Source organism: Felis catus, chromosome D1, assembly GCF_018350175.1.
Source record: "Felis catus isolate Fca126 chromosome D1, F.catus_Fca126_mat1.0, whole genome shotgun sequence".
NCBI classification, from domain to species: Eukaryota; Metazoa; Chordata; class Mammalia; order Carnivora; family Felidae; genus Felis; species Felis catus.
In genome coordinates this window covers 97,441,951-97,466,403 of record NC_058377.1, presented here as the reverse complement: position 1 = coordinate 97,466,403, position 24,453 = coordinate 97,441,951, and the positions used below count along the sequence as shown (strand labels likewise).

The following is a 24,453-nucleotide window of genomic DNA, read 5'->3' as shown; positions in this document are numbered from 1 at the left end:
AACTGCAACCACCAAAAATGTCCCCAGACTCTGCCAAATGTCCCCTGGAGGGCAAAATCGTTCCAGCTGAGAAGCACTGAGTTAGAAACACACACACACACACACACACACACACACACACACACACACACCTAACAATACATCTAGCATGAGGCTCACCATACAGAGGATTACCTAATCGGTTCCTTACGACATGACAACCCCCATATTAACCATCCTCCCCCCATACTACACATGAGGAAACTGAGGCTTAAAGGTAGCTAAGCACCTAGTCATGGCTCTTAAGCGGCGCCGCTGAGATTTGACCCTGGCAGTCTGACTCCACACTGACCTCGTTAAGCTCCAGACACTGTAAATAGCGGCGTGTTCGCCTGAGCGGCGGCCCCAGGACACCGAGAAGCCGCAAGGACATCACGGGTAAGAACGCATAGGGAAAATGTTAGGGAGCGAGGTGCAAGGCAAAGCTGAGCTTTTCAAATTAGGGGGCCGGGCTAGCCATGACAGAAGGAACCTGGGGCCAACTTTTGTTTCTCCTTCTGGTGCAATGTAAAACACTTTATTTCGGAGCCAATAAAAATCTACGGTGGACAAGAATGCAAAAGCACATAACTTTTTTATGGTAAAACTGTAAAGGCTTCCAAGAAAATGCATGTTTGCTGCTATTACTTCCGTCCTTCAGGCCGATACTAGGGATGGGGGGAAAGCTGGAGAAACGCTGATTCATAATCATAACAACAATAGTCGTAACAGCTAGTATTCATGAGCCTCTTCGTAGCAGCGCCTGGCCTTTACTTGTGTTAATTCATTTAATCCTTAACAGAGCCCATTAAATTCGTGCAAGTTTTTTTGTATATCAATTATACCTCAATTATGCTGTAAAAAAGAAATGAGGGTTAAGCAGTTGTGCAGTGTCCAACAGATACACATGTCTCATGACTGTGTGATTGTAGTTATTTAACTATGAATAAAATACTATGTTTCTTTTTAAAAAGCGCTGTGGGGTTGACTAAGGAAAGGGCTTGGAGAGGAGAAATGACTTTGCCTGAGGTCCCACAGTGAGACTGACCCACAGAGACAGGGCTAGTTCAGGCTCCGAGTTCAGCAGGTGGCTATGGATAGACAGCGTGGTAAGATGCCTGGAATTGAGCCAAGGGCAGTGGTAGCAGCAGGCAGTTGGGGGGGTGGGGAGAGGTGAATCTGGTCCTTGATTCTCTCCTGAACCCAGGTGAGTTTCCTTAGGGGCGGGTTGTAAAAGGCTGGAGAAAGATGCAGGCAGCTCCCCAGCGTGGTGTGCGAAGATGTAACTAGAAAGTTGGTGGCATGTAGGGAGACAACAAAAAAGGACCCAAGGCCCTGCTCTGCCCCTGAGGCACAGCCAAGGTCATGATGTCTCCCAAATTATTGTCCGCGGACCACCCACCCCAGTGCCATATATGAGGACTTGAGAGATATGTACAGTACTTCCCATGTGAATTTAAATGACAAAGGACTCTTCACTTATTAAAATAAGAAATCTAATGGAATCATGGGCTTTTATTTTGTCCCCATTGTATATGGGGGAGAAGAAGAACGCCCAATAGCAAGAGCATCTGACAAATATTCATGCTCTTTGCAAATACAGAGACGCCCATCACAGCCTTACCACCAGAGAAACGGCTGGTCCAAAAGGCAGGTTTCTCTCTTAAAGGTTATTTCCGCAGGACGCGGCAGCAATCACGTTGAAGTCTGGTGGCCCATGTCCTTGGTCCTCCCAGAATTTGGAAGCCCATCACCTGTGAGTGTTCCAAGAGGCCCAGGCAGAAGCTGGGAGGTTTAGCGCTGGGCGTCACTTCCGTGCATTCTGTTGTGCAGCAAACGACCAAGACCAGCCTGCTTCTACGGTGTGGGAAATGCACGCATTTGCACATTTATGGGGAGGAAAGGAATCGATGGGCATCTTTGGAGATTATCAACCACATCCCACCAAGACTGATATTCTCACGGATGATCTCAATTTCACAGAGCCTCAAATCAGATTATTTGGAATAATAATTAAAAAAAAAGACCTTGCCCTAATAATAGGTATAGAAGAGGGGTCATCACTTTCATTGGTTTCTGAGATACTTTTGTTAATTATGAACCCTTCCCGTTTTGAGAGTGAGACCTGGGATGTAATTAGTGTTCTAAGAAATCAACGAGTGACTCTGAACCCTAAGAAATGGGGCAAAGGAAGAAAGGGATTTTACTTAGGAGCAGGGATGTGGGGCACAGATCTCATTGCTCTCCAACACCGCGCCTACCAGTGACCCCGAATCAGCCTCTCTCCAGGTGGGGCCCAGAAATTGGCATTTTGTAACTTTCATCCAGGCGTTAATTCTCCTGCTGATTAGAATCACTTGCAGGCCTGTTGATTAACGTGAAGGGTAATGATGATATTGATGACAATAAACACCTTGTCATTTACTTAGCACTTAGCAATCTACAAAGTACTTGTCGCTGATGCTCCGATTCTGTTTTCATAATCATCCCCCAGCCTCCTCTGGTGTCTTTGCTCCCTGACACCAGATTGACCCTGGCTTCGCCTACGGAGCCTCTCAAATCCACCGACTTGCTTTTGCTTCCGAGACTTCCTCCCTCGCACGCCATCAAATCTTCTTCAAAAACCTCCCTAATTCCTCCGATTCCACTGGAAGCTGTGATGTAAATGAGGGGAAGGGAGATCACCCCTCCTGAGAGCCCCTGGGGAGCTTTACTGGCCAGCCTAGAAAAAACGTTGAGAGGTTTAGGGGGTCGCAGAGAGCCTGGAGTGGACCCTGGTCGTGGAGTCAGAAAGTCTGGGAGCTCGGCCCAGCTTAGCTAAAACAGGGGTGGCCTGGGCAAGGCCTCCTTCTCTCTGGACCTCGTGTCCCTGGCTGTAAAAGGAGGGTGTCAACTACCGTCAGAGACCTCACAGGAGTGGCTTTGAAACGCCTTGTGGGTGTGTCAGGTGGGGAGAGGGAGGCCTGGTGATGAGGGGTCGCAGGTGATTCTCCTCATCCCTCCACCAGAACGGCTTGTCTTCTGTTTACAAGTTGAATGTCCACAAAAAACGATAGGGAAGGGGGGGGGGTGTCTTCAATAACAGCAATAAACAATGTTTCTCCTGGACCGTATGACCTCTAGTTTTCCTGTCCGTCCTCACATTTCGATGTGATGCTAATCATTTCCCACAGCCCAGCATTACCCACGTGTCAGGCGTTGGGCCAAGCCGTTCACACCCATTAGTATTACTTTATTCTCTCCATTTATAGAAGTCACGGTCAGGGAACCTCACTAAGATGAAGTGCTTTGCCGGAGGCCACCCGTTCGGTTCCCCGGCTAGAACCTGGATTCACTCGGGGCAGACTGGTGCCACGGCCCTCCGGCTGGACCACCACATAGTACAACTGTCCAGCTCATCTGGCCACTCACTGGCCCAGGCTATGACCGGGCGTCCCGGTCACAGCTGCTCCCATTCTCCCCAGCTCTGGTGTTTCCAGGCCCCCCTGTTGGGTGGGACTAGGGGTGGGTGGTGGGCAGGGACAGGGCTCCTCTCTGTCCACTCAACACACTTACTGAGGTGCTATTATGTGTCAGGCACTATTCTAGGGCTGGGGGGTCACACAGATCCACATCCCTGCCTTCCTGGAGCCTATATTCTAAAAGGGAGACTCAGGCCATCAGCAAGGCAAACATGACAGGCAAGGAAGATTAGATTATATGGACTCTTAAATAATGTTAAAAGTAAGGCAGAAAGGGGGAACGGGGAGTGATGAGGTGAAGGACAGAATGCTGGTCATTTCACATAAGGTGGGCAGAGAAGGCCTCTTAGGGAAGGTGATGCTGGGAAGGAAGCAGGAAGTAAAAACCTGGAGGGGAGGGTCCACTTCCCCCTACATCCTCTAGGGGGCAGCATCCCCCCATCCATGGGGCAGCATAGCCGGAGCCTTCCCAGCCCCGGAGAGTATCCTCTCTGAAACCTGCTTGAGTCTGACTCTGTGGGAGCCAGGGCTGCTGGGCCCGCCATCTACAAATTCTGGTTAAAATGACGAATCCTGGAAAACAATGCATGAACAATCCCTGGGGTGTGAGTATGTTCTGTTCCTTGATCTGGGTGCCGGATAGACAGATGTGTTCACGTTGCAAAAATCCACTAGGTTGTGATCTGTGTACTAACTGCCTAGGGTTACACTTCAACAAAGTTAAACATGACACACACACAGCTCAAGCATTTGCTTCTCAACCAAATCATAGTTTTAATTATTTTGTGCATCCCTTGCTGATTAGAGCTCTATGCCATCATTTTTAAAGTTTATTATTTATTTCTTCATTTTTATTTTTTTATTTTAGAGAGAGAGAGAGAGAGCACAAGCAGGGGGAAGAGGGAGAGGGAGAGAGAAGAGAGAATCTCAGGCAGGCCCCACGCTCAGTGCAGAGCCTGACAGGCGGCTCGATCCCACGACCTTAGGATCATGACCTGAGCCAAAACCAAGAGTCGGATGCTCAACTGACTGAGCCACCCACGCGCCCCCAACAGTTTAGCAAATACATTAGAACAGATAAGATGTTCAGACCCATGCCTGACATGCAGGAAGCTTTTCGTATTTAACACCATTTCCTTTCGTACATGTCACGATGCATCCTCTGTGAGTCTACTCTTGCTCTCTTTGTGGTGGAGAAAGAACTTAGAAAAACTTGCCTAGAAGTCTAATGGCAGAATCCCAGAGTTTTATGATGTTTCCCCACCTTTCCCAGGTAACTCGCCCATACCTATTTCAAGAGAACTTCTAAACGGCACTTAGCCTCATGGGTCTTTCCAAAGGACTCACCTTGGTTTTCGTGGAACTAACTCTCCTTCATACTTCTATTTCAGTCGTTGACATATTAGTTAAAGTATATAATTCAAAAATGAGGTCAGCTGGCGTTAAAGGATTTGGAGACAAGCACAACTAACCCCGAGTGAGTATACAACCCAGGTGGAAGGGGAGAGAAGGCTGAGGTCAAGTAGAGAGGGGACTGCCGGCCGTGAGACTTGTATCAGCGGGCATCAGACAGCAAGAACTCCAGAAGGAGTGGACGGCCTGGGCCAATCTGGAAAGTTGGTCCAGGGGAGGTTGAGGCGGAGGGCTGCTGTTGCCCCCCTTCTTAAGTGTCGGGGTCCCCGAGATCCATTCTTACACAATCACTATTAGGCTGGTGCACCCACTGAGCGTTAACGGAAGTATTCGGTCAGGCTGCCTTGGGGAAGCTGGAGTAATAATCACAGCCATGTACTGTGTCGCAAGCCCTGTGCTTCGTGCCTTACCTACCCTGACAGTAATCTTACGAGGGTTAGATATCATTTAACACTTGAATCTGTTTACCTATTTATTTATTTATTTATTTATTTATTTTTCTTGAGAGAGAGAGAAAGTGCAGGCAGGGAGGAGCAGAGGGAGAGGGAGAGAGAGAATTTCAAGCAGGCTCCGTGCCCAGGGCAGTGCCCAACGCGGGGCTCGATCCCACGACTGGGAGATCATGACCTGAGCCGAAATCAAGAGTCAGACGCTTTATCGACTGAGCCACCCAGGCTGGATCTGTCGATCTTGATGTGTAAGAAACACTGAAAAACTTAGCAGCAGCTTAACATAACCCAATCTGAATTTAGTTTGTAATTCCGTGACTGGCACTTTGTGGGGGCTCGGCTGGGTCGCTCTTCGAATTTCAGCCGGTCTCAGTCACGTGTTTGTGGGGAGCTCTGCTCCTGGGAACCGGCTAGCTGCAGGCTGGGGTGACAGAGACCCCTGGGCCACTTGGTGTCTCACCTTCCTGCAGACTAGCCCGGGCTTCTCCACCTAGGGACTGGGCAGGGGCCCACGACAGAGAGAGGAAGCTTCCGAGGTCTCTTGAAGCCGAGGCTTAGAACTGGCACGATGTCATTTCCAGCATAATCTATCAGCCAGGTCAACTCACGAAGCTAGCCCAGATTAAGGAGCGAAGCCCCTTTGCAAAGTTGTATTGCAAAGGGGTAAGGGCACGGGCGGGGGAATAATTGTAGCCACCTTTGCAAACAATATACCTGAGGCTTTATACACGAAGACACTAAGGTTCAAGCGGGTTAGGCTGACTAATCTACCCAGGGTCTCTCAGCTAATAAGCAACAGAGCTAGAATAACACACACCCGTGGGACTTCAATATGCACTCTTTCCCTGGGCGAAGTGGCTTAATTAAGAAATTAAAGGGTCTGGCGCAAATGATCATTTTAATTCTCAGATTACAATGAGTCGAGCATCCTCTCTTATTTATACAGCATTAGGCTTCGGGTCATCCTCACGGCACCTCCGCAAAGTAGAGACGATCATGCCCATTTTACAGATAAGGAAATTAAGGCTCAAGAAAGGTCACTCGCCGAGGCATCACGCAACCCTAGTGCACCTAAAGACAGGGATTCGAACCTATTTCTTCTGACTTCAGGCCCACTCTTCTTTCCGTCACATAAAAGACTACCCCTCTGGGGCCCACGAACTTCTAGAAGGTGTCACGTGGCCTGTGAACCATCTAGACTTATATGCAAAATTCCAAAAATATGGCACTCAAGCATTTTTCTGGAAAAAAAAAAAGGAAATAGCTATCGTTAGCTTTTCAGAGGGCTCTGTGTCCCCCCGCGAAGTTAAGCACCGCATCTCTGCATGGGTGCTATACTTCCTCCCAACGAGGCAGGCGAAACCCTTCGGACAAAGTCCCATAATCTTTGCATATTCTAGAAACAGAGAGAGAAAGGGAGCCTTTAGGCGACGCCCAAGAAAAATCAGATGGAACTGAGGAGCTCTGAGAATCGGAATGTGTCGCCTCCACTGGTGTTGAGATGGCATCAGCCGTGTGAACGCACGCCGGGTTGTTGGAGATGATCTGCCAGGCTGGCGGTCACTAGCCGTGGTCACTAGCGTGCTGCGATTTGCTCCAACTCTAGAATATTCTTCTACCTTTTACGGACTTGGATTTCTGTATCAGGGGATCCCAGGCCCAACCCCTTTTTTCCCTTCTGCCTTAAGATGTGGTCCCAGAATTGCTCGGGGCTGGAGCAGGAGTCCTGGGAGTGGACCCACTCCTGAGCCTCGACGGAGCGCCTTACCTTCTCGCCCGGCTGCCGGTCAGCTCTGCAGATTTTGCATTACCCTGCGGTGGGGCCCAGGATCTCCACGCCCTTATCCCAGGCAGTTTCCTCCTGCACATCCCACCTTCATCAGGGCCCAGGGCCGGGGAGCCTCGAAGTAGCTGCCATCCAGCATGAAGAAGTGGGACCAGTAGAAAAGGGACTTGCCCACCATACTGCCCTCTCCTCACACCATCAACAACCTCAGCCCACCAAATGACTACACACGTCCTAGGGAAGCTTAGCATCCCTCTCCTGGATGCCCGCTATGGCAACGTGTCTGCCCACCAGCATTCACTTTGTCCCTCTCTGCTCTGTTCTCAATACTGCAGCCAGAAGGATCTTTTCAAAACACGGATCTGCTCATATCACGCTCCTCTGCCTAAAAATACCCAATGGCCTTCCAGGGTGGCCTACCAGCCCTGATGTCTGGCCCCTGCCTCTCCTTTCAGGATTTCTTTTTTTTTTTTTTTTTTAATGTTTATTTTATTTTTGAGAGAAAGAGACAGAGCGTGAATAGGGGAGGGGCAGAGAGGGAGAGAGAGAGAGAGAGAGGGAGACACAGAATCCGAAACAGGTTCCAGGCTCCAAGCTGCCAGCACAGGACCGGACACAGGGCTCGAACCCACAAACCGTGAGATCACGACCTGAGCCACCCAGGCGCCCCATCTCCTTTCAGGATTTTCCCCGGGTCTGCCCTGGAGCTGGCTGCCACAGTTCACAGAGCCAGCTGGGAAATATTCAGGACTTCGTTGGTAGCCAGAACCTCATGATAGTTGGTTTCTTTTACACCAGAGAAATCAACAAACGCTGAGCATCGATTCTGCCCCAGAGCTCTGGCTGACGGGCACACTGCCTGTGCCCACTGTGAGGTTCCACCACGGGGTCCTTGCCCCATTCGCGTCTCTGCCCGGAACACCCCCTCTTCCTTCTTTGCTGAGTTAACTTTACTCTTTCAGGCCTCGGTCCAACTGTCACTTCCTCTGGGAAGGCTTCCACAAGTGTCTCAGAACAAGTCAAGTCCCAACCTCGAACCTGTCCTTCTGAGCTCGTAGTATAGTTGTAATTTCACAGGTATTCGTGCGATGAATCATAATGTTCATCTTCTCCACGTGAATGTAAACGCCACGGTGAGAAGGACCATGCCTGATTTTCCTTACTGTCGCTGCCGCATCTATATTTCCCAGTCTCTTCTGTTGTTAGCTTTGTCGCGTTACCAGATCCTGGCCAATGCAATGCGGTGAGAGCTATGGACTCCGTTTCCAGCCGTGGCCTCTGCAAATGGCACACGCGGTCCCCAGTGGTCTCTTTCCTCCACCTGCATGGTGGGAAGCAAGAGCCCAGACTCCTGAGTCACTGCCTGGAGATGTATTTCCTGCTTGAGGCGCCTGACCCACCTTGAACTATGATAGGAGCAAGGGGTAACTTTGTTGTGTTAATCCCTGAGGTTTTGAGGTCATTCGTTGCTACAGCAGGACCTAACCTACCCTGATCTAAAAGACCTCAGCTCTGTCAGTAACTCCCCTATGGCAAGCCACAATCTCTCTGGGCCTCGGTTTCCTTACTGGTCCAATGGAAGGATTCCACAAGGGGATCCCTGCTATCCTTCCAGTGTTAAAATTCAGTTGTTCTGCCTGTTTATTTTCCTCCCTCCTGCTCAGCACTATATGCAGACAAAACAAATGCTTGCAAGGAAGAGAACCTTCTATATTTGAAAGCCTTTCTTCCCAGATAAAAGCATTTTAATACCTTAGAGATTCAGAGTGGATGCTCAGAATATTTAATCATCCAATGAGTAAAATATCGATCAAAATAACAATGGTGACATTTCATCAAGAGGTTAGGGAACCTCCTGAGATCTACGCCTCGGCCTTCCAGAAGCTCCCTCCAACCCCCGAGCATCTTGCCCTGTTCTTGGCAGTCTGGCGGCCCCAGAATCTCCAATTATTTGTGGATCTCCTCCTTAGACCATCTCAACTGCCCCACCTGGCTGACCATCTCAACCGCCTTTCTCAACAGACATGGCCCCATTTTTCAAAGGAATCCACTAATGCCTTTTCTTAGAAAGTTGTCGCTGGGGGGGCGCCTGGGTGGCTCAGTCGGTTAAGCGTCCGACTTCAGCCAGGTCACGATCTCGCGGTCCGGGAGTTCGAGCCCCGCATCAGGCTCTGGGCTGATGGCTCAGAGCCTGGAGCCTGTTTCCGATTCTGTGTCTCCCTCTCTCTCTGCCCCTCCCCCGTTCATGCTCTGTCTCTCTCTGTCCCAAAAATAATAAATAAACGTCGAAAAAAAAAATTAAAAAAAAAAAAAAAGAAAGTTGTCGCTGGGGTGCCTGGGTGGCTCAGTCGGTTAAGCGTCTGACTTCAGCTCAGGTCACGATCTCGCGGTCCGCGAGTTCGAGCCCCGCGTCGGGCTCTGGGCTGATGGCTCAGAGCCTGGAGCCTGCTTCCGATTCTGTGTCTCCCTCTCTCTCTGCCCCTCCCCGTTCATGCTCTGTCTCTCTCTGTTTCAAAAATAAATAAACGTTAAAAAAAAAAAAAAAGAAAAAGAAAGTTGTCGCTAAAGGCTACTGCCTGGGTATCAGGAACCGAGAAGCCAAAATTGCATCCTGGGCAGGATGTAGCAAAGGTGACACGGAGTTCTGATCGCTGGGTTTCAAATTCCCTGAGGTCTACCCTAGCCCTGCCACGGGTTCCCTGTGTGCGAAAGAAGCCAAAGACAAGCAGTTCTCAGGCTGGGGTCCCTCTTCCCATTGAAAATGAAGGTCACTGCAGCTGCTGTCATCCCGGTAACCATAGTAACAATGAACCACATGACAGGTGTACGATCTCCATCAGACAATGTCTAAAATTAAGTGCTCATCCTTCCCCTCTCCCCCCACCCCAGATCCTGCTAGATGGTGTTAAGGGTCTCCCAGGGGAGCGGCTCAGGCATGGGAGATCTGGGCTGACATCATTAATTAAACCTTTGATTTCCCCAGAACATTTTGCGTTGCCAGGTCCAGGAGCCAAGAAAACCTCCCAGGGAAGCTCTTATGAGAGAGAATACCGAGTCTCCCGGAGGGACTTGAGCTCCGCGATTGGCAGCAAATGGAGCTCAGTAGGAAAATGTGCCTGGCATACAGCAGGCACAAAATAAATATTTGTGGAAGAGTCAGTTTAATCACATGGAGCTCATTTAGCAAATGGGATTCCCTCCAAGCCACTGGAAGTCCTACATGAGATGATCAGGTGTACCGTTCCCTCTTTCAACAGTTACTGAGCACCTGCTGTTTGCACCCATGGGTGATGGTATGAAGGCTCCAAAGAGATTAGCTTCTTGAATGAATCCCAAGTTCCTGAGAGTATTGGGGGCTCAAAGGCATGTTGGGAAGTGTACAGAGGTGAGTCTGAAGGGATTGGCAGGAACCACATCACAAAGGGCTTTGGATTCTTTTTCTTTCTTTTTTTTTTTAAAGAGAGAGAGAGCAAGCGGGGGACGGGCAGAGACAGGATGGGCAGAGCAGGCTCGGGGCTAGAATTCGCCAACCTCGAGATCGTGCCCTGAGCTGAAAACAAGAGTCAGGCACTTAACCAACTGAGCCACCCAGGCGCCACTAGGGCTTTGGATCTAACTGGAGTCTTTGGGTTCATCACTGGAGAAACTCTGAAGGCTTTTATGCATGTGAGCGACAGGATCAGCGCTGCATTTCAGAAACATCCTTTCTAATGCCTTGTAGGGAAAGAACTAGAGGGAGACTATTGCTTGACCAAAGAAGCAACGTTCTAGAACTTCTGAAGCCAGGCCTAAAGAGAAGTGGCCGCGCCCACTTCCTTCCTCTTGGAACCTGGCTGCCGTGCAGCTCCAGCCACGTGGGGGAGAACCAAAGGGCACCCCCCTGGGGGACAGCCAGCTGTGCCCCCCGCGGCAGCCAGTGCCATGTGGTATGTCATCTTGCACGGCCCGGCCCAGCCGAGTGCAGTCGCGGGAGACATCCCTTGGAGCAGGAAGTACACCCAGCTGAGCCCAGTCAACCTGCAAGATCGTGAGAAGCAACCACGGAGTCACGGGCGGTTTGTTACATGGGGGAGATAAGCCACGCACCAGGCGGTGGTCACTTCTGCAGGTCAGCACAGAAGGCCTGGCCAGAGCCATCATAGATTTAGGAGTCATCGGCGCCACGGGAATTTGAAAGCCCGGTTGTGGACGAAATCGTCCCCACTCCTTGTCACACGTGCCCAGCACGCGTAGAGAACTGCAGACACGGCAAACGCTTGCTGAATTCAACGAAACACTCCACACAATGCAACGCACTGAAAACCGTTGTTTTCTGCTCTAAGACGGTCTTCCTCATGCCTGGAATTCTAATTTCCCTTCACTCCAAGCACAGTGCTTTTATTCCCCCCCTCTCCGGACCAGCTGTGGGCTCCTGGCTACTGCAGGTGACAGTCTTTGTTCATCCAAGATAAGTTCTTTCTCTGAGTGTGACACATGGACTTGGAATCTGCCAGCCTGAGTCTGGGCTCGGGATGACCGGATTTTTCTAGCTGCCCCCCATCCCCTGCCAGCCACAGCCTCCTCGTCTGTAAGCAGAGATCCGCAGATCAGATGAGGTCATAGAGAACCCTAAAGGAGATGCGGAAAGCAGCAGAATTGTGGCGGTCCCCTTCGCCAGGACACGGGCGCAGTCTCCACGCCAGACAGAGACCAATTCCCTTCTCCCCGTCGCCTGCCCCTCACCCTCAGGGCATAGCCAACACCTGGCAAATTCGGCAGACCGGAAATCTCCAGCTTTTGTGTGTTTGAAAAACCTCCTGGAGGACCCAAGTTCACAGCCTGCTGGGCCAGAGAAGGTGGGGAAGGAAGGGCTGGTAGTCTGGCAAAATCTGTACCCAGATGGAGCCCTGGTTGGCCAGCTCACACGGTGTGGCCTCCGCGAGCTCCCGCCCTTATCGGGGCAAGTGCCCGCCAACAGAAAGCGTGAAGACTGGCCTGGCACAACCCTAAGCTCGCATCCCTCTGGACGCTGGGCTGCGGTTGGGGTGGGGGTCCGGTCACGTGCCGGCGGGAGGGGGTGCGGGTTGAGGTGGAGCTGAGTGCGGGCGCACCAGCCTGCTCCGGGCCGGCCTCCTCCTCTGACGTCCTCGCAGCCGTCCCCCCTCCCCGCCCCCCCCCCACCTCCGGCGGCGGGAGAGCAGCCGGCGCGCCCGGATCCCAGGAGCGGCCCGGGCGGCGGCGGGCGGCGGGCCCGGCCGGGGTAGGTGCGCGGCGGCCGCGGTGGCGGCGGCGGCGGCGGGGACGCGGGCACCATGGTGCTGTCGGTGCCCGTGATCGCGCTGGGCGCCACGCTGGGCACGGCCACCAGCATCCTCGCGCTGTGCGGGGTCACCTGCCTGTGCCGGCACATGCATCCCAAGAAGGGGGTGCAGCGGGAGCGGGACCCGGATCCGGAGAAGGCGAGACCCGGCGTGCTCCGGTCCGCACAACAGGTGAGCGGGGGCGGCGCCTCGGCCTCTCCCGGGCGCGGCGGGGTCTCGGCGGCCGCAGCCGCGGGGGAACGGGTTGGGGAGGAGGGGGGGAGCGGTCGCCTTCTTTGCGCCACCGAGCGTGGCGGGGAGGAGGGCGGAGGACGTGCTGGAGCACCCGGCTAGGGGTCCGGAAGGCTTGGGCGCGGGGGGAGGGGTGGGGAGAATAGTTAGGGGAGGCAGGCTGGGTGGGGGTTCGAGAGGAATGGGGAGCCTAGCGCTAAAGGGGAGGGGTGGGGACGGAATGGGAAGGGGACTTGGGTTGGAATAGGGGCCGGGAGGAGAGCGGAGCGGCTGGGAGGAAACCGCGGGAGGGGGCTGGAGGGTTAGAAGCGTGCAGAATTGGGGGGGGGGGGAGAAATGGGGACCAGAGAGAGAAGTGTGTGTGTGTGTGGGTGGGGGGGGGTGTCTGGAAAAGCACCGGCTTAGCTGAGAAGGGGGAAAGCCACGGGAAAACGAGAGGGGAGGTGGTTGCTGGACCCGTGGGAGTCGGCGGGGGTGCCTGGGGTCTGGGGAGAGGCTGGTGAATCTGGAGGGGCCCCCTTGCAGCAGCAGCCCTCAGCTCCAGCCAGCCAGGGGGGCTTTGCTGTGCCCTCCCCTAGGATAGCTCCGAAGATGGCCCTGGACCCAGGAGGGCTTTATCCCATGCATTGGCTTGTACCCAGAGCCCTTTGGGCAGGAAATGGGTGGTGTCCCCATTGTACAGTGTGACCCAGAGGGTCTAGGGAAGAGGTCTGGAAGGAGCCCCAGATGGGCTGTGCACTCCAGGAAGCATTCGCCGTGGTGGGGAGTGCAAAATGCCCTCTGGAGAGAACCAGAGAAAGTCCTGCTGGGTGTTTGAGGGAGGCTGGCCCTGGGTCAGGGGCTTGTCTCGATGACTTCCCAAGGCCCTCTAGATTCTTCCTAGAGCTTGTAGGTCTGGGAGAGGCACAAGAATGCTATGATTCCACCTTCCTTTTTCCAATCAATTATTCAAAAGCTCTGAGACTCAGCTCTTGCTCCGGGGCCTTGTGTCAGTCACCGGCTAGTGAGAATGGAAGGAAATGGCTGCTGTCCTTGAGACACTTACAATCCAAGAAAAGTGACATTGACACTGGCAGGAATGGGAGCCAGCTGGGCATCGAGACCTGAGACCCAGAACCATCTGAGGTGGGAGTAGCGGGCTCTCCACCCACCGGGAGTTGAGGGGGTGGGGGAACCCTTCAGAAGTTGTAGCCGGCTGCCTCTCAACCTTCTCTCCCAGCCAGCGTTAGGGGAAGACCATTCTGCCTGTCACAGAGGTGGCTCTTCAGGCGCTGTCCCCTCCCCTCCCCAGAGAAAAAAGCACTGGAGAAGGACCGGGTGTAAATGACCTTTGGGATCCCTTCCAACTCTGTTTTAGTCATGACCAGTAGCCCATACAATGGCCAAGAACCTGTTAAAGACAACCGTCTCCTTGGCTCAAACCCCCCCACAACTTCTCAATGAGCATGGAACAAGTCATAGCAAACCATTACACGACATGTGCTCTGTGTCAGGCACCGTGCTAAGTGCTCTATTCTTTTTTTTAAACATTTTTTTTTTAAAGTTTATTTATTTTTGGGACAGAGAGAGACAGAGCATGAATGGGGGAGGGGCAGAGAGAGAGGGAGACACAGAATCGGAAACAGGCTCCAGGCTCTGAGCCATTAGCCCAGAGCCCGACGCGGGGCTCGAACTCACGGACCGCGAGATCGTGACCTGGCTGAAGTCGGACGCTTAACCGACTGCGCCACCCAGGCGCCCCCTAAGTGCTCTATTCTTAATGCATTGAACAACTCAATGAAGGACGTATTTGATGAGCCCTACTTAAAGATGAGGAAGCTAAGGCTCAGAGAGGCTAAGTGACTTGCCCGTGGCCGCACAGCTAGAGAAGTTTTAGAGCTGGATGGATTCTAGCCAAGCTGGTCTGCTTCTGGAATCTGTGCTTTTAGCCACTCCACTCCCTCATGTGCTTGACCTGGCAGATGTCTCCCTCTCCAGGCCAAGGTTCATGCCCTTCTCCCAATCATCTGAAATCTCACCCTCCCTGGATTTCCGATCCTTCTTAAAGACCCCCCTCCCCCCCAGCCCTCATGGCCATTTTCCTCTGGCTTTTCACACAGAGCTCCTCCCCATCCCTCAGGCTTCTTTCTGTTAAAAAAATTTTTTTTTATTGTTTATTATTTTTGAGAGAGAGAGAGAGAGAAAGCAAGCAGGGAAGGGGCAGAGAGAGAGGCAGACACACAATCGGAAGCAGGCTCCAGGTTCTGAGCTGTCAGCACAGAGCCCAATGCGGGGCTCGAACTCACAGCCCGTGAGATCATGACCTGAGCCGAAATCAGACACTCAACCGACTGAGCCACCCAGGCACCCCCAGGCTTCTTTCTGTTTAAATTTCACCTTCTCGGGAGGATTTTATCTCCTGCCACATGTAACGGAGTACCTCCCCCCCCCATTACCTTCTTCCCTGTTGTTCCTTCCAATTCTTTCATAGCTCTTGTTATAACTGGGTGTGATCTTTCATACCCGCTTACTATTTTTTAAATTTTTTTTTAACGTTTATTTATTTTTGAGACAGAGAGACACAGAGCATGAACAGGGGAGGGGCTGAGAGAGAGGGAGACACAGAATCGGAAACAGGCTCCAGGCTCTGAGCCGTCAGCACAGAGCCCGACGCGGGGCTCGAACCCACGGACCGCGAGATCATGACCTGAGCCGAAGTCGGACGCTTAACTGACCGAGCCACCCAGGCGCCCCAATACCCGCTTACTTGTATGTTATTTAGTCCCAGCACCTGCTCAGTGGCTAGAACCGACTAGGTGTCCAGTAAGAAACGGTGGACAAACAAAGGTATCGCCGTGTCCAGCGACTTGGGACTCTCGCTTGAGTCATTTCTGCACATGTGAGTGCATATGCACCGTGCCTTTGTAACCCTGCGCTCGCTCTGTAGGGGCACAGTAAACATTTACTGACACACGAGACCCCTTCCTCCACATTCCCTCATCTGGTTCCCTCGGTGGCAAGGATTTGGGCAAGCCGGATGTGGCGCAGGAGGCATCTCACGACGTTGGTTTGGCTGCTGTTGTGCTCAGATTCAGCACTGACCCGGATGGAGTCAACAGAGAAAGCACGACACAATTGACATTTCCAAATAAGTGGAGGAGGTGGTGTGAGGGGTGACAGGTGACAGCGGGGTGATCAAAGTGGCACACGTTGACAAGGAGGGGCGGAGTTGGGGAAGGCTCTCGGAAGGCGTTCTCTGAAAGGAGGGCGCAGGGCTGGGGAACCGGGCTCCAGACGCGCATACGCTGAACCGGATGTCTGTAGGATGCGGAGGGACTGCCCGTGACTCTGTATGTAAGTCACTGGTTGTGGTTGCCGGAGAAGTCTCTTGGACGGTCGGGCCCCGAATGGTTGGATGAAGTTGAAGTTTGTAGTGATTTTGAGAAGAACTTGGATGTTTCCCCTGGGGGTTCTTAACCTGAGGCTCCCCAGACCTCCCCACGGGGTCTGTGGAGAGACATTCAGAGGTTCATGGTCTCGGACAGGAAAAAAGTACATCTTCATTTTCTAACTAACCTCGGTGACAGACACGTGGCATCTCCCCTTAGTAGGAATATTGGCAACACTCTACAGGAGTATTACGATATCTGTGACTTGGTCCCCGAGGGAAATCACAGGTAGTTTCAAGGCAACTACAGCTGTAGCATCATGTACGTTTATCGCCAGGTCTAAATCATGGTGCTTATTAAACCCCCTGCCAGATTCTGTTAGGGAACGAGTGGACGAAGAGGCACCCGTACAGCCGTTTCACGAGCCGATGTGGTTAGACGTTCCTCTGTGGTCCGATGTCTTTTATTTGCACACATTCTGAGGAAGTGTCCACGGGGCCTCTCTGGATCGCTGAAGGAATCCATGGAACAAAAAAGGCCCCGAATCTCTGCTAAGTGGGAGGAGAGGGAGGGCAGAAACCCTCAGTCATCACCTTTCATGCCTCCAGCTGGCTTCAATTCATGGTTTTTCTTCGCTTTTCCAAAATACACACTCTGGACCCTTTGTCCTGCCTCCTGAGACAATCCCTCCCCTTCCCCCCCGGGTGCAGTCCTTTGGAGGACGCGGGAGGTTCAGTCTCACTACATTGTCCGCTCGTGGTCTGGCAGGGTCACCCGGGGACCTCCCTCACTGTTGTCAGCCCAGCTTCCGAAGGTTGGTGATTATGCAGTGACCCGGCAGCTTGCGTGAGGAGACAGAGCGGCGAGCAGAACAGGTGTGTGCGTGTGTGTGCGTGTGTGTGCGTGTGTGTGCGTGTGTGTGCGTGTGTGTGCGTGTGTGTGCGTGTGCGTATCTTCCCTTCACCGCTGCTTCAGAATCTACTCAGTGAAAGGTGGCCAGACCCCTTGGTTCCCTCCCCCTGAGTTTCCTCCTCACGCTGGTCTGCACAGGCTTTTGCTCCCCCTTACTTCTGGGTCCCTTCAGAAGAAACCCTGTTTTTGGCTAACCTAAGTAATAAAGAGTGAGCAGGGAGAAGCGCCTTCTACCATGGCTCAGAACCCCGGACACCTGTCACTTAGCAGGAGTTGGGGTCCTGTTTTTAGAAAACTTTGGTTTCAGTGTCTGATTTTGCTCCCCACATGGTGCTTGCCTTGTTGCATTCTTTAAAACAATTTTTTTAAATGTTTATTTATTTTTGAGAGAGAGAGAGAGAGAGAGAGAGAGAGAGAGAGAGAGAGAGCATGTGTGGGGGAGGGGCAGAGAGAGAGAGAGGGAGACACAGAGTCCGAAGCAGGCTCCAGGCTCTGAGCTGTCAGCGCAGAGCCCGACGCGGGGATCGAACTCGTGAACGCAAGGTCATGACGTGAGCTGAAGTAGGATGCTTAACTGACTGAGCCACCCAGGCGCCCCACTCCTTTTCTGATTTATGCACTTTTCTTTGTATGGTTATATTCCGGTAAAGTTGTCGTTAAAAGTTTTCACGTTGTCATACACAGTTTGTAAACATCAATTTAGTATCAAGTCACAATTGTCATCACCAGGAGGACTTCCAGGCTGTGAACAAGAGGCATGGCCGTCCTTTGCTTGTGATCCATCAGATACTACCTCCCTGGCCCCGTCTGTTTTCTGCTGTTACTCCTGTGGCCGCCTCCTCCTTGGGACTGGGGCCTCGAGACCATCGGTGTGGCCGTGTCAACCCTCCTGTCTTGCCCTCCTCTTCCTTAGACCACCGGAGCAAGTCCTCTCAGATCCCGAATCTAAATTCATAATTATTGAGAGCGAGGATGAACCAGAACCCATATGCTGCATTCATTAGCTAATAAGTTCATTCATTAAAAGTTAATGAGCACACGCTAGGCCCTGGGATACAGCAAGGAGGAGACGGGTGTGTGCTCTTCCTGATAAGTGAGGAGACAGACAACGAAGCCAGCCAGCAAATCGCCATGAATCGTGTTACGCTTCTGTCGGGATAGGCAGGTGCAGGGGCTTGAGAAGCCCTGGGGGAGGGGCACCCCCACCTTCAGCCCAAAGAGCCTTCTCCTGTTCCGGCTCGCTGCCTTGCCAAGGTCTCCCCTGTGCCTCGGTGGTCAGAAGAGGCCCCATGAACTGGTGTGATTCCGGGCCGCTCCACGGTCTGCCCCCCATGCATTCTCACCCTTTTAAAGGATTCGTTTCTCAGCTGATCTCCTGTCTGGCAGACTCTCCAATTCGTGTCAATACACAGACAAAAAACTTAGAAGCATCTCCCTAGAGGAATAAGCACTAACGATGGCATAACCAACGTTTTGCGGGCTCTTTGGGTGCGTGCCGGGCCGTCTTGAGCCATGTTAATTTTGTCCTCACCGTAGCCCTGTGAAATATGCGTCATTATTATTTCCATTTTACAGATGGGAAAAACAGAACACAGCACTCTGAAGTCACACTTGCTGGCAGAGTTGGGAATCAAATTTAGGAAGCCCGGCTCCTGAGCCCACACTTTTGAGCAGGAGGCTGGAGATTAGCAGAAAAGGGCTAGTTATACTTGGGCCACTGTGTTTCCCCAGATATGGCATAAAAGTGTCAAAAATACGCATTGTTGCAGGTCAGCTTGAGAAACCTTTCCCCGAGCCTTGGGCGGCTTTGTCTCCTCTTACGTCCATCACGCTTCAGGCACTGGGTGCAGCCCAGGGCCCTCCAGAGAGATTTACACAGTAAACATGTTTGGGCTGGTTGCTTAGCAACATGGAAGACAGGATGAATCTTTCATCAAGAAATTAGCATAGATTGTTTGAGAGAGATGAGCACACAGCCACAGGAGACACCAGGCCCTTCCTGATACGATGTGGACCCTAGGTCTCTGTCCCCAATCCCTTCCCTGGGGTCAGGTCCCAGACCATCCCATCCCCCTCCCTTCCTCATTTCTCCTCTGCCGGAGCGTATAAATAATTCAGGTGCCCGGCTCTTCTCTAAGCGGTTAACTCTAGGAGTGACAATTGCTGTATCTTTAGACATTTTCAGGTTTTCAGACACTGGCCCCGGTTACCATCGAGTACCTGGATCGTAAGAAGGGGGAATAGACAGGCCATCAGAACCCCATGGAAGAAACACCCAAATGAGAAATCGGAGGGGTGTAAGGCAAAGTCAGAAGGAAGGGGAGGGACCGGTCAGATGGGATAGCAGCAGAGCCAGAAGACAAAGAGGAGGCAGGATAAAGGGTGACTGGCCGTCCCAGAGTCGGAGACCGGCAGGAGAAATCCGAATCCCATAGACGATCCACGCTATTTGACCTTCCAGTCTCCCAGTGACCGCTAACAGTTCGTCTCTCACTTCTTCCCCAGTGTTACTGCATTCACTATGTCCACAGCTGATTTCTTGCTAACAAACACTGGGAAACGTTGCTTTGAGGTGGAGGAGAATAGCTTCACAGGGATAGGTTTTAAGGACTAAGGGATTCTATAGGGACATGTCAGAATCAACATACACTTGCATACAAAGGGCTCTTTGTAGCCGATCTGTTAAGAAATCAAGTCTTAGTAAATTTCTTTTCTTTTTAAGTTTCTGTCTTTATTTTGAGAGAGGGAAAAAGAGAGGGAGAGGGAGAGAGAGAATCCCAAGCAGGAAATGTGGTGTCAGCACAGACACGGATGTGGGGCTCGATCTCACAAACCGTGAGATCGTGACCTAAGATGAAATCAACTGACACTCAACTGACTGAGCCACCCAGGCTGTCCGGTGTTTGTAGGTTTCTAAAGGAAAACAGATGAAAAGGGTGGATATATTCCTCCCTCTTGCCTCCGTCCTTCTCTCCTCCCTTGATTATGTTTATTGAGCACGTACTATGTGCCAGGTACCATGCTTGGAGATGGGGATACAGTGGTAGCTGCTCCCTCCTCAACAACACAGTGACCCATTCTTATTCCTCATGAAATTTATGTTGTGGTAAAGGAGACCAGAGTTAGAAGAAGAGCCCAGATAAATGAAGATCTGGTTGTGGCAAGTGACCTGAAGAGAAAGTTCTAGTGCTAGGAGAGGGTAAGGTGGAACTGACCCACTCAGGAAGGTCAGGGAAGGCTTTTCTGGAGAGAGTAATGGCCAAGCTGAGAGCTGGACTAGAAAGGAAGTTAATCAGGGCAATGGGGAGGGAGGTGAGGGGCTCCGGAAGAATGCAGCCGTGCAAAGGTCCTGTGACAGAAACCTTACTTAGTGCTTAGGAGGACCTAGCAAAAGGTCAGGGTGCCCGAAAAGCGAGAGCAAGGTGGGGCCTGATGTACAATGAGGCTGGAGAGTGGCCCGAGGCAAGCAGGGCACTAGAGACCAGGGTTCACTCTTTCATTTATTCATTCGTGTATCAAACAGTGATCAATGCCCATGTGAGGGGCGCTGGTGATAGGAAAGTTACAGTCGTTTTCAAAGCTTTTTTTTTTAAAATAGAGGTGAAATTCACGAACTAGTTTAAAGAGTACAAATCACACTATCAACGTTGTTCTCACCTTCATCCAGCTCTAAAGCATCTTCCTCGCCCCTGAAGAAAACTCTGCACCCATTAAGCAGACACACTCTCTATTTCTCTCTCTTCTCCAGTCCCTGGCAACCACCAATCTGCTTTCTGTCTTCATGCATTCGCCTATTTGGGACGTCCGACATATTTAGAATTGCTCAAACATGCGACCTTTTGTGTCTGGCTTTTTTCACTTGGTATAACGTGCTCAAGGTTCGTCCATGTTGTGACCTGTATCAGAACCTTATTTTTTGTGGCTGAATAATGTCCCGTGATATGGATATCCCCAGCTGGTGGACGCCTGGCCCTCTCTGTGTGGAACGGCCATTACAGTGAACCTACAAGGGCACACCTATAAAAACGTTTTGTTGCTCATGAGTCTTCTGCGAGGAGTGCTGGGTGTGGCAGCCCTTGGCTCCCTTCTTGTACTAGCCTGTTTGCACCTGCTGCCCCACCCTTTAAATACATTGCGTGTGGGGGTGCCTGGGTGGCGCAGTCGGTTAAGCGTCCGACTTCAGCCAGGTCACGATCTCACGGTCCGGGAGTTCGAGCCCCGCGTCGGGCTCTGGGCTGATGGCTCAGAGCCTGGAGCCTGTTTCCGATTCTGTGTCTCCCTCTCTCTCTGCCCCTCCCCCGTTCATGCTCTGTCTCTCTCTGTCCCAAAAATAAATAAACGTTGAAAAAAATAATAATAAATAAATAAATACATTGCGTGTGATCACTGTCATGCTCCCCACCCTTTCCCCCCCAGAACTTTAGCCCTTCATGGGTCCCAGTCGGCTTCACTCACGTACCTGGGGGGTCCTACAAACCCAGGTCCAATCGAGGTGGTATTTACTATCTTTCCATATCATCTCCTTATGTATTCACGTTATCAAAGTTAGTGCGATTCCAGGAGGAGGGGCCTTGGTCCCCTACGGTATTAATTGGCCACACACACCTGCAAACTTGCCCACCGAGGAGTTTCCTGAGTGCTAATTAAGTGAAGGGTGTTTTAATTGATTTATAGTATAGAAAATTCCTGAGAGTTTTTTTTTTTTTTTTACATGATGTTTAAGGGTGTTACAGTGGTGTTTTGGGACGTGGATTGAGGTTTTTGGGTGGATTTGGAATGCATTAAAACTTGTCTCATTTAACAGAGTATGAGTGACTGCTCTCTGAAAATGGCTGGCCAGCGTGTTTTCATGAACAGATTAGAGTCAAATAGCTAGTCGTTGCATACATGAATACGAATACGAATGGATACAAAGGGGAGGAGCAGCCTATGGGAATTTTGCGAAGTTGAATCTCCCTCCGTCTGGCGTAGACGTCAGGGTACTTTGATGTATTTCATGGGCGCCCCGCTCCCTGCCCCCCATTCATTAAGTCCAAGATGGACTGTTTCTTTGTAGAGAAAACTGAGCAGGACTGGCAGATGGCCAGAGATGTGAGGAGAAATGTTGAATGGCTGCCTGAGTCAGAGGATGGATGGATGGATGGATGGATGGATGGATGGATGGATGGTCTCCATTCTCTTGGCTAATATCGGAGACAGTTTAAAAACCTCCAGCTGCGAAGCCAATGGGCTAATGCCCACGAAGACAGCGTTTTACTTGAAAAAGCATCATATACCACAGTTTTGGACGTGCTGCTAAAAAAATTATGAAGAGAACAAGTGGACGGACCCTTTAAGTAGCACCGTGACTTGAGCTGCCCTTGGTTCGACAGCCTCATCGCCAAACACGCGGAAACAGAGAACAGAAAGGAATGAACACCCGCAGCACCGCTCCACGGTAGACTTGCATTTGATTCTGGATGGCCACCGGAATCAGCGGGCTTCGTAACGATCCAGGGTTTTGAGATCACTTGAAAGAGGAGATTGCCTCTTCGGATCAAAATGTTCACTTTATGAGCAAGCTGCTGAGATAGAATAGGCAGCTGATTAGGCAGAGACCCCAAACCTGAATTTGAATTCCTCCTCCACCATTTTTTGGGCTCAATGACCTTGACCGTCCCGATTCCCGCTTTTCTCCTCAACAAGCAGGGATGGTGATAAGGTTCTCTCAGGTCATATTCAAGACTAAAATGAGATGACTTTTGAAAGCACCCGACAGACTCAGCACCTGGAGCTACTCAGGGTATATTTTAAGTATCTCCAAGTCATTTTCTTATTTATCTTTTGCGAAAGCAGTGACTGGAGTGCAGGCTTACCATGCAGGAAACAGAGAGTCCGTTAAAAACATTCCAGATGTGAGACATGAAAAGGCTTCTGTGAGGATGGGAAGGAGAGCACGAACATTCCACTTCTAGGATACTCATTCATTCTAAAATTTTTTTTTCAACGTTTATTTATTTTTGGGACAGAGAGAGACAGAGCATGAACGGGGGAGGGGCAGAGAGAGAGGGAGACACAGAATCGGAAGCAGGCTCCAGGCTCTGAGCCATCAGCCCAGAGCCCGACGCGGGGCTCGAACTCACCGACCGCGAGATCGTGACCTGGCTGAAGTCGGACGCTTAACCGACTGCGCCACCCAGGCGCCCCATAGGATACTCATTCATTCTTAATATACCTCTGGATCACTCACTATACATAAGGCACTGAGCCCTGGGGACGACACTGCAAGAACCAGACAGACAACGTCCGTGACCTGTAGCTCAGATTCTAGCAGTAGAGACGTTCATCACACCAGTTGTCTACAGCTGTGTTAGGCGTGCCAAGGGTGGCAGGAGTCTTCCCAAGAAGTGAGAGCTGATTACTGCTCTGATCGTCAAGATTTTTGGACTCCTTTCAGTAAAAAAAAAATTTTGAGCGTGTACATTATACGTGCATATCTAATTCTTTATAAGCATATATATACTTAAACATATGTTACTCTACCAACATATCATGTGCCTAATAAAACATGCACAAGATGGAGCTTTCAAAACAATGAAATAAAAATAAATTATGAAATGAAATTCTGTTATTTTCTTCGCATACCCCAAATGAACGGTCTTGCACATCTCTATGACAGGTAGTGGTATTTTTACTAGGTGAAGGTGTTGGGGATGACATTTGAAGTCTTCTAGGCATGGGGCACGTGCAAAGGCCCTGTGGAAAGAAGAAATACCACTCAGGAGGGACTGGATGAAGGTCGAAGTGGGTAGAGTGTAAAGGTCACGGGAGGGAGTAGAGTGAAGGAGGCAGTCAGACTAGGGCAGGGCTACCCAGGGTCTTCTGGGCCACCAGGACTGTTTGGATGTTTATACCAAGAGCAGTGGAAGCTATGGAAAGATCTTCAGTAAGGTGAATATGGCCTAATGGCCATATTAGGGCTGTGAAACCATCCTTCCAGATGGGGAAGAGTGGAAACAGAGACCAAGGGAAGCCTTGGAGAAAAACTACGTTGGTTTGGGCCGCTATGATGGTGGCAGATGTTTAGGAAATAGATCGACAGGCTTTGCCTATAGGTTGGGTGTGGGTTTCAGGAAGAGGGAGGAGTTCGTGGTGACACCTGAGGTTTTCACTTACCCCACTGGGTGGTGGTCGCAATTAGCGAAACAGGGAACCCTCAACAAAAATGAGGTCATGGCCTTGAAGTCACGAGCTCACTTGTGTGCAGGGAGAGCACGAGGAGTCTTTGTGCTTTCTGCACGGAGATGTCCACGGTGCCAGTGGCTGGGCACGTCCGGAGCTCACAGTACGGCTGTGACGTATACCGGGGAGCCGAAGATGTGTGCTGGGGGGTCGTCTGTCGTAAGCAGCAGTCACAGCCAGGAGCATGGTTGAGACCACCCAGGAAGAGAGCAGAATGAGGGGGAAAAGCGCCTGGGAAGTCCTGACGGACATCAGCGTTTCATTTGCCAGAGGAGTGGCCAGAGAGGAAGGAGG

General features: G+C 51.3%; 1 protein-coding gene across 1 annotated transcript in view; it reads left to right on the top strand.

Annotated features, from left to right (window-relative positions):
* The first annotated feature begins 12,341 nt into the window (after positions 1-12,341).
* Positions 12,342-24,453, top strand: part of SYT13 (synaptotagmin 13) — a 41,832-nt gene continuing 29,720 nt past the window's right edge. The window contains exon 1 of the mRNA XM_023239791.2: positions 12,342-12,598. Coding sequence (XP_023095559.1) covers positions 12,419-12,598 — 180 coding nt within the window. The 5' untranslated portion in view covers positions 12,342-12,418. The remainder of the gene's footprint in view (positions 12,599-24,453) is intronic.